This window comes from Poecilia reticulata, linkage group LG11, assembly GCF_000633615.1.
Source record: "Poecilia reticulata strain Guanapo linkage group LG11, Guppy_female_1.0+MT, whole genome shotgun sequence".
NCBI lineage: Eukaryota > Metazoa > Chordata > Actinopteri > Cyprinodontiformes > Poeciliidae > Poecilia > Poecilia reticulata.
This window is the reverse complement of record NC_024341.1, coordinates 14,028,263-14,045,300: the sequence shown is the minus strand read 5'-3', so window position 1 is coordinate 14,045,300 and position 17,038 is coordinate 14,028,263. Positions and strand designations below refer to the sequence as shown.

The 17,038-nt window shown below is 40.1% G+C and overlaps 2 protein-coding genes across 3 annotated transcripts; one reads left to right on the top strand and one right to left on the bottom strand.

The window, feature by feature from the left end:
• The first annotated feature begins 1,648 nt into the window (after positions 1–1,648).
• Positions 1,649–4,807, top strand: ggcta (gamma-glutamylcyclotransferase a). The gene is made up of 4 exons (XM_008421978.2): positions 1,649–1,971; positions 3,210–3,355; positions 3,466–3,598; positions 3,994–4,807. The coding sequence occupies exons 1-4, from the start codon at positions 1,795–1,797 to the stop codon at positions 4,162–4,164; spliced, it is 627 nt and encodes a 208-aa protein (XP_008420200.1). The 5' UTR covers positions 1,649–1,794; the 3' UTR covers positions 4,165–4,807.
• Positions 4,698–17,038, bottom strand: adnp2b (ADNP homeobox 2b). 2 transcript variants are annotated; one of them, XM_008421979.2, is made up of 4 exons: positions 16,734–17,038; positions 12,384–12,505; positions 8,781–8,900; positions 4,698–8,174 (listed from the first exon to the last, which is right to left on the bottom strand). In XM_008421979.2, the coding sequence occupies exons 2-4, from the start codon at positions 12,489–12,491 to the stop codon at positions 5,358–5,360; spliced, it is 3,045 nt and encodes a 1,014-aa protein (XP_008420201.1). In that variant the 5' UTR covers positions 12,492–12,505; positions 16,734–17,038; the 3' UTR covers positions 4,698–5,357. The 2 variants fall into 2 exon arrangements, with proteins under 2 accessions (XP_008420201.1, XP_008420202.1); XM_008421980.2 differs by lacking the exon at positions 16,734–17,038 and adding an exon at positions 13,041–13,073.

Here is a 17,038-nt window from a genome sequence, read left to right as displayed (position 1 = left end):
TGCACTAAACAAGAATTAGTTGCTTTTTTTGGGGGGGGGGGGGGGTGCTCGCACTGTTAATTAGGGGACATTTATTACAATTGTAAAATAAAATGTGATTAAGCAAATCATTAATACTAATAAACTAAGTATACTTTAATGTGATGTAGGTCTTGTACTTCATAAGTGAAGTCATTTGCACATTGTAGTCAACATTTTCTTATATTTAATCTTAACCTGTTTTAAGGTTTGTTCTGTAGAAATATAACGTGGAAAAAGAAAAGAGTATCATGGATTAATCTGCTGTCAGACTCACGTTATGACTTCCGCTGTTCATTTATAAGTTAAAAGTTTATTTGAGCAAATTACAGATACGATTGGTTTGGAAATTTATATTTTGGGCAAATTACGCATTCAATCGATCCGCTATTGTTTGTTACTGTAGCAGCAGCTTTTTTCTCTAGTAAGAAACTGATCAATCTCATTGGTCTCTTGACAAAACATGTGACGCGCATTCACCTGCATTACTTAAGCCTGGTTTGACATGAATAATCTGAACCCCTGAGCCTGGTTTGGTCTTTGTGAAACGGATAAAGTGCTGGCGCCATGTCAAGCCTGGCTTTAATCTCTTATCCTGGATTTGGTAACCCTACTTTTGTGAAACATCCCTCAGTTGAGTGAAATCATGTAGATTCGAAAAACGATTTCATGTAACTACCTGTACGACTATGAAATGTTAAAACTGCCTTTGACGAAAGAGTACTGGTCTGAGTTCATTTCCTCTGGAAGCACAACAGCCGCTTATCTGTGCTACCCATAAATCCGTCCTACCTTGTGGTAATGCGCATGCGCACATTGATTTCGTCACATACTGCTTACTCAGCAGATTTCTTATAAATACGTCCTGCCTGTGGAAGTTTGGTTTCATGTGTTTTATTTCATCGAAGATTACGGAAAGCTTTATTTAATTTATTTTAACCCTGGTTTTCATTAAGCTGTTGTATTACTTCATGTTTTTAGTTTACGTGACAGCTTCTAAATATATTTATAAATGGTTTTTGCAATGTCGTTACCACTGTAAACAAGGCATTGTTTGGCTGTTAATCAGGACAAAATACTTTGTTTTGTGGGCTATTTAGTCCCTATACTTTCAAATATTTTAACTTAATTGCACTCTTTTTTTTCCCCCCAACACCAATAGATATTGGTAGTGATACTATGTGAGATTGAAGCTGTATAGCGGTGTAATATTAGTTTAAACATATCCTATCATTTCAGGTGCACAGTAACCTGCGCAGTTCGGTGGACACATTGTGGCTGCGCTGCATCTGATAACAGACTTGCAACATATTATTGCGCAAAAAAGAGTTGCGGTGATCTGTATTTGTCTGTGACCAGTTTAATTACAATAAAACCCTGTTTCCCCTGTCTGATACTATTTGTAATATTATTACAAACTCTGAATTTAAAATATATTTTTTTAAAAGGTAGGATATTTTAGTAAAAGGATTAGTGCATACATGTTTTTCATTTTAAACGGGTAGAATATTCAGATGAAGGAAGTGATCTTCTGGCTTCGTCATGTATATAAATTGTTCCAATTCTATGCTAAGCATAACTCCTAAGCTTCCACTTCAGTTATGTTATTCAATATATTTAACATTAAAACAACCCGCCATCGTTTTCTGTTCGTAAACATGACGGTAGCAGTTTTGGAGGCGCAGCACTGACAGACTTAGCTAACTATCCGTGCTACGGTAGGAAGTACGAGGTGGCACCAATAGTCAGAACACCGGTTGAAACGAATCCATTCCGATGTGGTGTGTGTCGTATATTTCCTATATATTTTTACTAATTGATATATATTTTGTAGAAATGTCAGCTACCAGCGAAGGTAGTTTTATGTACTTTGCGTTTGGAAGCAACTTATTGAGGGAAAGACTGCAGCTAAAGAATCCATCGGCTTCGTTCGTCTCTACCGGTCGACTAAAGGTTTGTACATTGAAATTGGTCAATTTTACAGCGTCAATATTTTTGCTCTCCGCGGTGCATTTACGACAGACGACAATTATGTAGGATTTCATATATGATTTATATTGTAAACCATTATGCATGTCATTTTTACTGTCCTATTTTGGCTAGTGTCATGCTATCTGAAAGTGTAGTACCTCTGTTCCAAGTTGTTTTGGGTGACATGAGAGCTAGCCTACACTTGCTTTCCCCTCTAACAAACCATACTACAACCTGGCTGACGCCTCAGGCAGCGCAGGAAACTAAAACGAACCGCTGCTCTTCATCTGCTTTTTATGAAAGTAGCTGAAGTAGGTAGTCGAATCGGAACCAGAGAGAGAGAGCATGGGGCTGAAGTTGGTTTCCGATTGCAGTGTGCCTTCACTAAAAGGCGATTGCATAAAAAGGGCTGCGATCGCCTTTTATTGAAGTTTCACAATTCACACAATTGTTTTTAAATAGTCTGATATTAGATGAGGATAATCTAATACCAGATTAGATTAGACAGGTTTGAAGAGTCGAGGTGTTGTAGATGTTTGACTGAAGTAGATGAAAGATCCCGAAAGCAGTGGAAAAATGAGGTGGAATCGCCCTTTTAGCCATTTCCTGTATCGGAAGCCTCAGTCGGAAACCAACTTCAGTTTCATATCAGATCTGGACTTCGCGATTAAAGGCTTATTTCGCAGCATTTTTGACTCTAAACTGCATTGGTCAAGTGTTTTATTTCACTTGACCATTTCAAGTTAAATAAAACACTTGAAATGGTCAAACTTAACTGAGATTTTTGTATACATTACTCATTCGATAAAATGCTGATTTGTGAGTGTGAAACAAAAATAGTTTTATTTTCTTGACTAAACCTATCTTACTCGAGGTCCTGCTTGAAAATTACATTACCCAGAGAGCTCAAGTCTGAACAGAAGTATTTAACTCTAATCACAGATTGCATAAAACATATTTTGTGGTTTGTAAAGCCGTCATTAATTTCCCAAAACTCATAAAATAACTATTTTAAAGGTTTTTTGTGGGATCTGACCATGCTACTTTCTACAATCTAGTGTAGATCCCAGGTTGGGATTCAAATTAAAGTCAGACAGGAGAGAACTGTACAAAAATAATTATATACTTATGTAATATTCAAGAAAACAAGATTTGAATTTTTGAAAAGTCAAACCGGATTTAATGTTAGTTTTGCATCTTTTGGTTATGCATTTTCACAGGACTACAAGCTGAACTTTGGCCTGTGGGAGGAACATGTGGAAACGTCCTGGCACGGAGGAGTGGCCACCATCGAGTCCTGTCAGGGCGAAGAGGTGTGGGGTGTAATCTGGACTTTGAGCAATGAAAACCTCCCAACCTTAGACAAGTGAGAGGCACAAATGCACATCTGGTTAGAAGTTTATCATTAAATTGGTGCAGTTTAAACATCAATGTTTTTTTTGTTTGTTTGTTTTTCCTATTCATGCGTCTTTGAAGACAGGAAGGCGTGAGCCATGGAGAGTACTCCCCGCTGGAGGTCTCCGTCGAGACTGAAAGGGAGGCGATACGATGCAGGACGTACCAGATGAACAACTTTCATGCCTGTCTCCCATCTCCCCAATATAAACAGGTGACCTGAAAACACACCAACTTATTTTTGTTTTTTATTTAATCAAGAGGTTTCAAGTGAGAAACACCTAAAAACGGTCCTGGGATAAAAAAAAAAAAAAAAATCAAATTAAATATTTTTGATTAAAATCTTTAATAGCAATGATGATGTCAGAATCTTATTCTGGCCTGTGTGCTCACATATTTTTAAGGCAACCGTTTTGTAAATAAACATCTGGAATATCACAAAATAGATCAGTAAAACCTAGAAGTTTGGAGGGATTTTTCAAAATGTGTAATATGTCAAAACCGTGAAAATATGTTCTTTTGAGAACATATTTCTCAAACACTGTGACTATTCGTTCATTATTTTCAAGTTTCTCGTTTTGCATAATTGTTTGTTTTTCCACATTGAAGGTGGTGTGCATGGGAGCAGAACAGAACGGGCTTCCAAGGGAATACCTGGAGAGACTGGAGGCCATTCAGACCAACAACTACTCCGGCCCGTCAATCCTGGACCAAATTAGAGCCGTTACCAGCTCCCTGGAATTAAATGAGCAAAATCACATTAATATCACTAGTTCTTAGAACATTTCAGGATCATCATCCAGTTAGGCTGAAATGTTACTGTATTCCTCTTATTAAGGTAGATGCAACAGTAGTTACATCCATGATGCTTTACTGTAAAAAAAAACATCATCTAGACCTGAAGGTCAATCTGCAATTTGCTGGTTGAATAGATTTACCTCTTGCTGTGTCATAATATTGTAAGCATCCAATCACAAGATAGTTGGTGTGGCCCAGCATGCAGCCTGATTAATACTAAAATTAAACAGTATTATTAGTACTATTGCACCGTCAATAAAACATGACAAATTACTAGATGTCTTCTGAAAATACTCTAACATGAACATATTTTTATTAAATAAACAAAAGTGAATCATTTGTTTAAAAAGAAACCACTTTATTTTTTTTATTTCTTTTTTGTTTTTTTACACCACAGTGGCCTTGGACAGAATGTTTTACTTTTATATCTAACCCAACACTTTTCATACTCTAGTAGTTATAGAAAATACTAATACAAAAAGAAGCAGCCAGGAAAACAAAACCAATGCACGGGATTATTCAGCAATGTGTGAGTTTAGTTTAATCTTTGCTCAAGTCTATGCAGACGTGTGGACCTCGCAATGGCACAAATTAAGTTATTCTGACAGAAAGGCTAAAAAAAAAAGAAAAGAAAAAAAAGTAAACCATGTAAAATTTGGAGGGAAGAGAGGAACATTCTGAGGAGAATTTGGACTGTGAAAAATGGTGAAAAATACAAAAGCAGTGGTGGTCACAAAACAGAAAAAAGGTCAAACTTATAAGGCAAAGTCTAATATAATAAAAAAAATATAAACTGAACCAAAGTAATTTAGAAATATTTTGAGTGAGTGGTTTTAAATAAAGGGTATAAAAGGCAGCTGAGAACTTGGGTTTGTGGTAAAAGTTGAATCCAGGGAGATGCTGTTCATTAACTCAGAATCATTATGTTTTAGAAAAGCCTCAACCTGTCACTGCATCCGAGTGGAAATCAGAAGGAGGAAAACTGATACATACTGAGGTGGACCAAAGCACTATTAGCGAGGGCTACATCAACAAACCGCCCTCTGTTTCAGGGTAACTCAAATATTATGAAATGAGACTATGACTCAACAGAAAAGTCATTGGGAATTATCAGTTTCTGTTTTGAATTTAAACTTGATTTGCTTAGTTTTGGTCCATATCTCAAATATCTCGGCTCATTCCATCGGCTCCTGCTCCGTCTCTGCGTCACCTACATCCATCGGTTCTAGCTCGTCCTCCACGTCCTTTGTGCCTTCTACAGTCGTCGTCGGTTCCTGTTCCGCTGCTTCTTCAGTCGTTTCCGGTTCTTCAGATTCCTCCTCCTCCGACTCCACAATGTCGGCCGGCGCCTCTGGCTCTGGGATCAGTAGCTTGTGCTTCACTTTGCTCAGCTCGCTCATGTTAAAGCCGAGTAAGATGGCGGCCGTGTTCCTCTTGAGGCTTTTCATGCACTTGCTGCGCTTCTTGCTGAAGTGGCCCGCCAGCTCTGCTTTGGTTATAGACAGCCTTCTGCACAACTCCTCGGTCTCCGGTTTGGTGGCGTAGGGGTTCATGTTGAAGTACTTTGAGATAAACTCTCTGCGTTCGTCACTGCAGCGACGCTCCACGGCGCTCGGCTCCAACACGAGCTTGACGGTAGGGTCGCTCGGGATCTCTGGCTCTGGTGGGGGTTCCTGCTTCTCGTGCAACTCCTTCTCCCGCAGCCGTTTCTCCTGCTCTTTCCTCTTGCGCATGGCGGCCTTTTCTTCTCGCTCTCGCCTGTTGGCCTCCATGGCCTCCTTCAAAGCTGCCTCAAGCCTCCTCTTCAGCTGCCGCTCTGCCTCGGTTTCTGGGGGGTCCGCAGGGGCTGGGGCTCGGATCACACGAGCTGGGGCTATGGCCCGTGTCATTGTCATTCCCTGCGGCACTTGGAGGAAGTAAAGTCCCGACTGCTGACTGACCTGCGGAGCTGGCTTTAGTTGTGGTTGATGCTGCAGCACAGCTGTGGGAGCCGTGGGCTTAGGAATTGGTGGCGGTGGCGGCAGTGGAGGCGGTTTTGGAGAACAGCGACACCGCTGGATATGGAGCATCACAGCCTGCTGAGTGACCTTTCCAGTGTACACCCCGTTGCAGTATATGCACTTGAACGCCTCAGTCTTCAAGATGGCATGAATGGTTGGCGCCACAAAGTGCTTCTGCTTCAAGTGCAGAACATGATCAGACTGACTCTGAAACCTCTCGTTGCAGAAGGGACAGTAGGCGCTGTGGATTTTCATGGGTGCGGGGCAAACTTCTTGTGGGCTGCTGGCCTGCAACTTGAAGTAAATCAGGTCAAGAGAACTCGTGACTAGGGCGAGGTTGACCTCCGCTTCTCCCAGGATGTCCTTTGGTGCGGTGGTGTTCACGTCAAAATGAGGAAAGATGATGGCACCGTTACCTTTGGAGTATATCTTGTACTTCTGCCTAAGAAAGTCACAATACACCTTGCTGGCTGGATTGTGCAGCTTTACATGGTCTACAAGCTGTTTGACTGAAAAGAACAAAGCTGAGCAGTACAAACAATTGAGCCCATGCAGCAAGTGTTGGAAGACGACCCGCTCTGTTAGCAAAATTTTGCATGTCAGACATTTGACGGTCTTGTCGGGCATTTTCTTCAGGAATGCTGCTCGAGCGGCAACGCTTTCTGACTTGGAAGCAGTAGATTTGGTCTGGTGGGCGGCCTCCATGTGCATATCAAAGACGTTTGAAGGGAAAAGTTCATTGCAGAGGGGGCAGGTGATCCACCTCTTGGTCTGAGGCGTGGAGTTACTCAATTGCTCAACAGGCTTGAGAGGCGTGGATGTTTTCTGAGAGACGAGTGGAGCGAACGTGTACGTGGGCATGCCGTTCACCCTGTTGCCGGTGGGGATAAGGTGACTCAGCAGGGACTGTGAAGTGAGCATGGTTCCTTGTAGGGGAGTGTGGTTTGCTTGTGAAGTCTGTGCAGCCACAACAGGCTTAGGAGCAACTCCAGCAGCCAGATTGGTTTGAGGTCCTGGTGGAAGAACCACTTGCTGCCCTTGTGGTTGAGCCTGTTGTGGTTGAGCTATAGGAGAGGGTAAGGTCATGGGTGTCTGCTTCAGAGACACATTGGACACTGTGGGAAGCTGAACTACAGACGACCCTTGGGGCAGAGCGCTTCGGAGGGCTATCGTCGCACCAGGCTGGAGCAAACCTTTAGCTTCTGCGCTAGCAAGCTGCACTAGCGCCGATGCTTGTGGAGGGAGAAAAGCTTGGTTGGTTCCAGGAGTACAGATCAGAGTTGCACTGTTCGTGTTGCCTTGTAGCTGCTGCACCGCCACAACAGTCCCAGCAGGTTGGCCATTACTGGGTAAAACCAGCTGGTTACTGGGAAATATCTGAGGCGCCTGTGGTTTGGGAGCAATATTTGGGAATGTGACCAACAATCCGTTTCCATTAGAAGTTGGTTTAACAGTGTAGTTCTTGTTTTCCGTAATGACACTCTGCACCTGTATGGTGACGGTATAGTGTGCTGGCTCCACCAGCATATGGTGCAACATTTGGTCTAGAGTTCCAGTGTTTACCTTGCACACCTTGCAGCAGTAGATCTTTACTGCTGTAGTCCCCTGCTGGTGCAATCTGTAACCAATGTACTGCTCTGCCAGGTGATCCAGGTGCTTGAGAATGATGTGCTTCTTTATCGCGAAGATAGAGGAGGTCGGGAATCCGCACCTTCGACATTGATACCTCTCTGCAGAGCGATGGGTGAACCCACTCTCCTTCTGTCCCTGCCCGTCCCTTATGTTTGGGACGGGCAGTTTGGCGTGGAAGAAGAGCATGTGCTTCTTGACGATCTTGGGGTGAGCGATAAAGAGGCATTGAGAGCAGGGTGCCAGTGCGCAGTACGACTGAACGTACGCGTGGCAGCGCGAGACGTGGCTTCTGAAGTTGTAGAGGTTTTGTGATGAGTACTTGCAGAGGGTGCAGCACAGAGATCGAGACCGATACGGCCACTGGACAGAGAGGGAAACAAATGGAAATCAGGAAAATATTTACAATAATTTTCTTCCAGCTGCTAAATTTGTTAAATTAGCGGGGCTAAAAGATCCTCATATTCTGATTTATAGGCAGTTGAGCAGACGAGGGTAAAGTCTAATTGTTTGAATAAGAAGGTCTTTTGTTTAGCGATATATCCAAGTGTACATATTTGAGAGTTTTAAGGATGAAATTTGCTGAAATGAATCTCAATAGAATGACTGAAATAACTTTTGGATGACATCCCAATTCAATGACAAGTTTCAAGCATGTTTAAAATCCGTTTTGAACAAAGCAATTAGATAATTTTAGATTTGTACTTCACACTTTTTTCTATATATTATTATTACTCAAAGTAATCATGCTTCAAGAATCTCAGTCCTGCATGAAAACTGTTTTGCAGAAGCGGCATACGTTTTGTTTAATCGAGAAATAACTCGTGCATACAGAGAAGCGATACACGACGAAAACATTTAGGAGAAAAATGGTAAGATAAAAATAAAAGCACTAAAGAAAAAAAAAACATTTCATTATTTTGGATTTTGAAGAAAGTCATTGATGCAAAAGGAAAACATGAGGTTCACCTTCTTCTGCTGCCGGACACTGAATCCCTCTGTGATATCAACCCATTCAGTTTCCTGAAAGGCTTCTTCTTCCTCCTCTTCTTCATCTGCATTTTTCTCATCTGGGTTTTCATTCAGATCCTGCACAGAACAAACAAAATCATAATAGAAAACATCCCTTCAGAGAATGTCAAAACTACATCCTTCTTGTCCTGAAGATCAGAACTTTCCAAAGAGTTTTCACAATCTCTATTGAGCCAAATCTATAGAATAAATCAAATAAAACAGCTGTTTTCTGACTGCTACTGGTGGTACCTGGTAAGTCAAGATAAGTTGTTGCACTGATGAAATAATTCTGTTTCTGCAACTTATCCATGAAACAGCTCCACCCACAGGTAAGATTCCTACACAACCTTCTGACGTTTCCAGATTTATCAATAAATTTTCTGGCTATAGTGGACAGGATTTAAATGTATAACCTGTAAAACAGGCTGTGAAGGAGGAAGCAAAGGATGGCTGGAAAGATTAGTGGATGAATGGATCGATAGATGACTGGATGAACAAACGTTTCATTTTCCTTTTTTCATACTTTTTAAAACTTAAACAGTGCATCAACCTTGAAGAGACGACTACCACCTGATTAAAACGGATAAGAACAAACGTTAAGGTTTAGTTTTATCCGTTTACAAAAAGAAAATATTTTTTTCACATCTTTTAAAAGGACAATAAGTTGGAGTCAGTGTGACATTATTAGTGTTAACGAGACAGTCTGCAAAGAAATCAGGGGACTGTCTATAGAACTACTCAGTTTTATTTTTCTCTTTCCTTGGTTTCATAATCTGACTTGCATAGCAACAGCTCATCTGAGTGGTGATGGTATTTTTCCTCTATTTTTTTATTTGGCTGTTCTTGAAACATTTGTGATAAATGGTCAATTATACTGGACACAGGTAGGGAAAATGGCAAAAACAGATGTTAATATGTTGCTCGGCACAAATACCTTGCCATGTTTTACAGACAGAGTTATCACATACTGCCCGACTCTAAAGATGAACGACCCAATTTCATCAAACTGCATAGAAAGTAATTCCAAATTAAAAAAAGAAACATTTAATTATAAATGATGCTGCAACTTATCAATAATAGACACTATGTAGACCTAAATGAAATAAGGACATTTTCCTCTGTGTTTGACCAGACTGATCTAAAGTGTACGGCTTATATAAAAAGAATTTGCGTCCTTATAGTACTTTTTTTTCTTCTGGTTTTGCTTGTTTTATGGTCACACTTCAATGTGATTTTTTTTTCTGGCCCTGATCTAAAGTTTTGGCACTCTGGAGAACCACAGCGAGAGTCTTTATCTACAAATCTTAAGGTCAGTGTTCATGATACAACAATAGGAAAAAATTAGGTAATTAGTAATCATAGCACTTCTCAGCTTGGAAAAAATAAAACCCAAGCCAATAAAGTTCACTTTTAACCCCTTAACCCGCACTAGAACGCCAACATGTCGTTTTTACATTGTATTTTCTGGGGTGAGCAATAAGGGCTTAAACTCTGCCGGTGTCCATTATGACGCTTTTATATGGCAGCCTAGAGCTGCCCCCTTTTGATCGACACCGCATTCGACCAATAATGTTATAAAATGGCTTTTTATGAGCCAATAACATCCAGAGAGCGACTTCAGCTCGTTTTGACATGCCTGTATTCTTTCTGGAATATTTCCGACTGGTCAACTCGGAAACTAAATCTCAAGCCACCAATGTGTAGCCAACACGCGTCCTGTCATAAGGATATGAGGCACTTTGGGGTTTGTTTTGACATGAATCCACCAGCTGCATGCGTAACCATGTGCAATGTGTGCGCCTGTGCCGCGTCAAAGTCAGGCTCTGTGCGTCCTCACGCGTAACGGTGTTTACAGGACTTCTTCTCACCACGGAGAGACACGTTGTCAGAAGGTGTCAAAACTGGATGCACTTCTTCAGCAGAACTTCACAACTCATGGGAGTGGATGAATATGGCCATAAGAGTGCTGACGAGTTTTGGATTTGAGAATACCGGAAACTTTTAGTCGTCCACTGCTACAGTCAGATGCTGCTAAATATTCAAAACTCAACAGCAGAAAGCCAGTTCTCACGACTCAGATGCTGGTTGCTGTTATGACAAAGAAGTTGTACAGTTTCAAAGATTATGTCAATCAGACGTTTAGCATTAATATATATGTATATATACAGTGGGGCAAAAAAGTATTTAGTCACCCACCAATTGTGCAAGTTCTCCCACTTAAAAAGATGAGAGAGGCCTGTAATTTTCATCATAGATGTACCTCAACTATGAGAGACAAAAGGAGAAAAAAAAATCCAGAAAATCAAATTTTCTGATTTTTAAAGAATTTATTTGCAAAATATGGTGGAAAATAAGTATTTGGTCAATAACTAAAGTTCATCTCAATACTTTGTTATATACCCTTTGTTGGCAATGACAGAGATCAAACGTTTTCTGTAAGTCTTCACAAGGTTCTCACACACTGTTGGTGGTATTTTGGCCCATTCCTCCATGCAGATCTTCTCTAGAGCTGTGATGTTCTGGGGCTGTCGCTGGACAACACGGACTTTCAACTCCCTCCACAGATTTTCTATGGGGTTGACATCTGGAGACTGGCTAGGCCACTCCAGGACCTTGAAATGCTTCTTACGAAGCCACTCCTTCGTTACCCGGGTGGTGAGTTTGGGATCATCGTCCTGCTGAAAGACCCAGCCACGTTTCACCTTCAATGCCCTTGTTGAGGGAAGGAGGTTTATAATTTTGTTTCGGGTGTCCTTTGACAGCTCTCTAGTTTTGGCCATGGTGGAGTTTAGAGTGTGACTGTTTGAGGTTGTGGACAGGTGTGTGTTATACTGATAACGAGTTCAAATAGGTGCCATTAATACAGGTAACAAGTGGAGGACAGAGGAGCCTCTTACAGAAGAAGTTACACGGCTGTGAGAGCCTGAAATCTTGCTTGTTTGTAGCTGACCAAATACTTATTTTCCACCATATATTGCCAATAAATTCTTTAAAAATCAGAAAATGTGATTTTCTGGATTTTTTTTTCTCCTTTTGTCTCATAGTTGAGGTATATATCTATGATAAAAATTACAGGCCTCTCTCATCTTTTTAAGTGGGAGAACTTGCACAATTGGTGGCTGACTAAATACTTTTTTGCCCCACTGTGTATATATATATATATATATATATATATAAACCGCAAATTTCAATAATGTAGAAAAGATGTTAAAATTATAATCTACTGCTGGCTCACTAAGGATGATTTCAGGACTTCTCTCATTCATAAAAAGATAATTCTGTTTGGATGATATCAATAACTAAATTGAAAAAGTCCTTAAATGAGATATTTAATGTTCTTTGAATAATTTGCACCGTTAGTAGCATGCAATTTGTAACGTGAGACATAGTAAGTAGTTACAAGTTATGCAGGATGCAGACGAGGGTCATCCTGTCAGCATGTTAAAAACTGCATGAAAAGAACAATAACTTAAAGGAAAATCACAATTTGAAAAGGACATTTACAGCCTCCTGACATATAAAACCTTTTGTGAGCTATTGAATAACAATGAAACGTACCTTCAGCCAGTTCTGACAGTCTTCGAGGCCGATCTCACTTAGGATGTTTTTCACTGCTTTACGAGCCTTTCGAATCTTTTCTACACTTCCTACTGGAAGTTGATACATGATTTACCGCAAACCTTAAAGGAAAACAAAAACAGAAAACCGTGGCACAATTAGACAATGTACAACCAGTTAAAACAGCCAAACTTGAATGGCCTGATTTTGTGCACATGCAGCCCAACGGTGGTGATATATATGATTTGATTAGAAAGGAGTTGGCACCGCCAAAGTCGTCTCAGAGGACATAAATTGTGGCCTCAATTGTGGTGGTGATGCAGGGAATGAACATCTGAAAGAAGGTCATCATACGTTAATCCTAAATTGACTGAATTTAGGATTAATGCATTCCAGTCGTAATGCCCAATTGAAACAATATATTAGCCACATTCACCAACTTGGGGTTAAGTGTCTTGGCCAGGAGCATATACACATGTAGCAGGAGGAAGCTGCAATCAAACATTTTATTTCCGCTTGTGTAGAAGTGAAGGGCAGCAATCAAACTAGGGTGCTTTTCAAAAAAACCGTACCAAGATACAGTTTTAAATGAACCGTTTCTTTAGTGACAAGTTTTGGTTTGGTTAAGAGTTTTCCGAACCACCCAAAAAAACTTACCAGTTAAACCAGGGGTGTCCAAAGTCGGTCCTCGAGGGCCGGCATCCTGCACGTTTTAGTTCTCTCCCTGGTGGTAGCAACAACCTTTTCAGCTTGTCAATGTTCCTCCTAGGCCTTCTAACGAGCCATCATTTAATCCAGGTGTGTTAAACCTGGGAGAGAGCTAAAACATGCAGGATGCCGGCCCTCGAGGACCGACTTTGGGCACCCCTGAGTTAAACTAATCAACTAATTTGGACCAAAGTAAACAGATTGTACATATTAAAAAAAACGCCCAAAGTGGCCACAAATGCAAGGCATGCGAGGTGCACACTCTACAACAAAGAGAGAAATGACACAATGCATGTGTGTGCAAACTGACTCCAGCGTTTCACCACTGCCATGTTCACACACCCCAGATACCAATAAGTGTACGATTTAACCACACAGTACCACCTCACGCAGACATAAAGTGTGACTTCTATTTGAGTACGTAAAGTCCTGTTATAGGTGTCTAATTCACTCATTCATTTAAGTGATTGTTGGATGCTCAGGTAACTCCCTGATTGCACTATCACTTCACTCTTTATGCCAGCAATTAAACCCTCTGGTCCTATTCTAGATGTGCCAGTTTATTGCTCAACAAACTATTTACAAACCTATTAATTTAGCTACATGCGTGTCCAATCAAGTCTAAACCAGACCATCACTTCTAGCTGCTTTTCTTTTGTAAAGTAAATTTGATGCATCTCAGTAGTTCATCTTAAAAACGCTATAGAGTAATTGGACACAGTAATATATTTCAGATGTTTACTGTTAGAACTCTTTCATTTATTTGGTTAGTTTGCAGTTCTGGGTTCAGTTATTTTAGGTTTTATTTTATAAAAAAGAAAGCGTTGGGACTAGTAACGCAATGACCTTTGGTGGATTATGTTCCACATGTAGGATGTCTGACTGAATTACATAATTCAATTTTCTCCAAAGAATTGCAAATGGTTATGGCTGTGCCTAGAAAGATTGCCTGTTGTGGTTTTCTCTGTACTCTTCAAAGCCACACTTTTCTATGATTATTATTATTACAGGTTGCCTTTGAACAACTGGTTTGTACACCAAGCAAAGAAAAACAAGTATATGACTTGACTTGCCGAGAGAAGGTCTTTGGAGATGTATGCATCCAAGACATGTGCATAAAACAAATTCAACATTTCTTTTCTCTCGTTCTGGTAGACTAGCTGAAAACTGATAAAATATTGGAAGCGTAGTAGACAGTTGTATTGGGATAATTAAGCTGATGACACTACATGTAGTGTCGGGAACAGCATATTGCAAAGTTTACACGGTTGCCAAAATAAAACTTGCAAAACTTTCTTGGTAAATAATATGGAACAAAACCTAAACAGCAGCATGTCCTCGATTATCCCATCTACAGTTTAACAGCACTGCTGCTTCTCCACGTCCTTTACTCTTGCTACTCCTCTTAAAATCTCAGTCTGCTCTTATGGTTCGAAAGCCAGGCACAGACACAAGAGTCGGGGATTTGATCCTGCTGCCACATCTCGGTGAAACATACAGAAAAATACTGAATTCTCAATACTCTGGCTGGGTGCTTGGAAGTGCTTAAAGTTCATCAAATTGATTGCTTGCCAAAGATCTCACACAGGACCATTATTATTAAAGGAGGACTTCTTCATTCTCTCTTTCTAATTCACCTCATTTGAGATGTTAATCAGCTGCTCTAGGTGGTCAACAGCAAAAACCCCTACATTGTTTCTATGGTTACCCATTGTAACACCTACAGATCCACAATACAGCAGGGTCAACATACGTATAAGCCGGTGTCAAGTCATTTCTTAGCATATTGGTATCAGTTCGTGAAGTAAAACTGAGCTGATTTTAACAACTGACGTTTATTTCCATCTTGTTGCCTTTTGTGAATGTGATTCGGGTGGGGGAGGGGAAGGTGTTGGCCATGTGGTATTTGTTCAGTCATGTGACAGACAGTGATGCAGCAAAGGACTGTGGGTAGTTTAACTGACAAAGAGAAGCAATGTAGAGGTGTAGCCATTTTTACATAGGTTGAAGAATGTAGACAAATAAATCTGTATATAATATAGGTAAATATCAGTAATTGACCAGAACAGCAGTATTAATACTGGATATCAAAACCAGATCAAATTTCTATATTGGTGCAATGCTAATAAAAATTGGCCAAATGCACATTGCCCAGCACCCTAAACCAGAGGGAATAATAATAATAACGTATTAATAGCTGGTCTTATAATAATATTAAAGTTTTCTGAGAAACTGGATTTAGATTTCCACTCTTACTTTTGAAAAGTATTTTTAATTTACTGAGATACAAATGCACAACTAAAATCATCACTCAGATTTGGGGAATTTTGTATTTGAAAACATATTTAAGTATGTGAAAGAAAAAAATCAGGGTGCAGTCCATTTAAACCTAATTAATTTGAATATTTCCCAGAACTAAAATATCCTCATACTGCGTTATTATTAAGTCTTGGGAATAATCAAGAAGATTAAATAAGTAAAATGTGTAAAGGTAAATGAAAATGTGTTTTTTTTTTAATGGCTGGTCACATTTCTATTATAATATATAACAGTTATACGAGATAATGTGTTGTACTCTAAATTGAAATGCTGAAATTGCTTCTTTTTTTTGCATGCCAAATAATAATGACCTGTCCACTGGATTGGAACAGCTTTGTCTGACACGTCCAGCAATAAAGACAGCATCTTTTTCATTTTGAGGGATTCTTGCATTGCCGCATCTCTGGTATGGTCCAACAGGATGTTATATTCACAGAATTTGTATATATATATATATATGTGTGTTTGTGTGTGTGTACATATATCAAGATACCTTGAATTATTCCGCCATGCACTGTTGTGACAGTTAACATGTTCAATCGTGCTGATTTAATGATTTAAAAAAACATATTTAGATTTTAATAAACAAATATATCTTGTGTTGAAATGGGTTCAATGAGATTAAGGAACTACCTGAATGCATTTTAGAGTACATTTTAGCGTCTCCCCCACTAAATCACGGTTTTAAAGGCTCATATCACTGGTATGGATCTCGTCATCCTATCCCCATCTCTTTCTGTGTACCTACCTGGGCACTTCTTGTTGTATCACACTTAATGAAACATTGTGATGCCAGGATTCTGCCAATTATAAGACAAAAAATAAACTAAAATGTTGTTTTTCCACTTTAAAACGTTGCTTTAAATTGAATAATGCTGTGCAGTATGCAAATCTGTAAAAATGCAAATGCAGAAATGTATATAAAATATATTTAATTGCTAAAAACAGATTTAAAAAGTTAGTTATAAATCACGAATATAGTAATAATAACGTAGTTAAACTGTTGCACAAAGATTTGTTTGTTGTTGTTTTTTTTTAAATCACGTCATGGTTAATATGATTAAAAAGCATAATTACCGCGCAACAGCTGGTTTGTCAGTATCTGAACCCACCTAAATAGTTGTTTTTTTTTGCTATTCATGGCTACCTAAATCCAATCCCGTCCCCTCTGCAGACATTCAGACATTCTATCAGCCACATTGGAGTCAGGAACCAGAGGCTGGCAGCGGCAGCATGCTGACAGATAACACGCCAGGTCACAGAGCCGGTCACAGCGCATCTTCCCACTCCAGCAACACGCAGCCTCTCCTCGCACATATTTACCTCGGTGATATTTTCGGCGCAGATTAACGTTAGTCGTCGCTGTGTCTCCTCTGGCGGAGCCACGGTGCTCCACTTCCACCGGCCCGTAGATGTGTGTCGGTGAACTGCGTCTGCTCCCAGCGCTGCTCACCCCCGCTCACCGGAGCAGCATCCCCTCCCCACGCACGCCGCGCTAAGGGGCTAAAGTTGAATGCGAACGGTGATTACGGCGCAAGGAATCCGAAGATAAGTTATTTTTGGTCTAGCTTTTGTCCCCTTTCTTCCCCCTGTTGAGGAAAAAAAAAATGGCGCTCAAGTTCAGGATC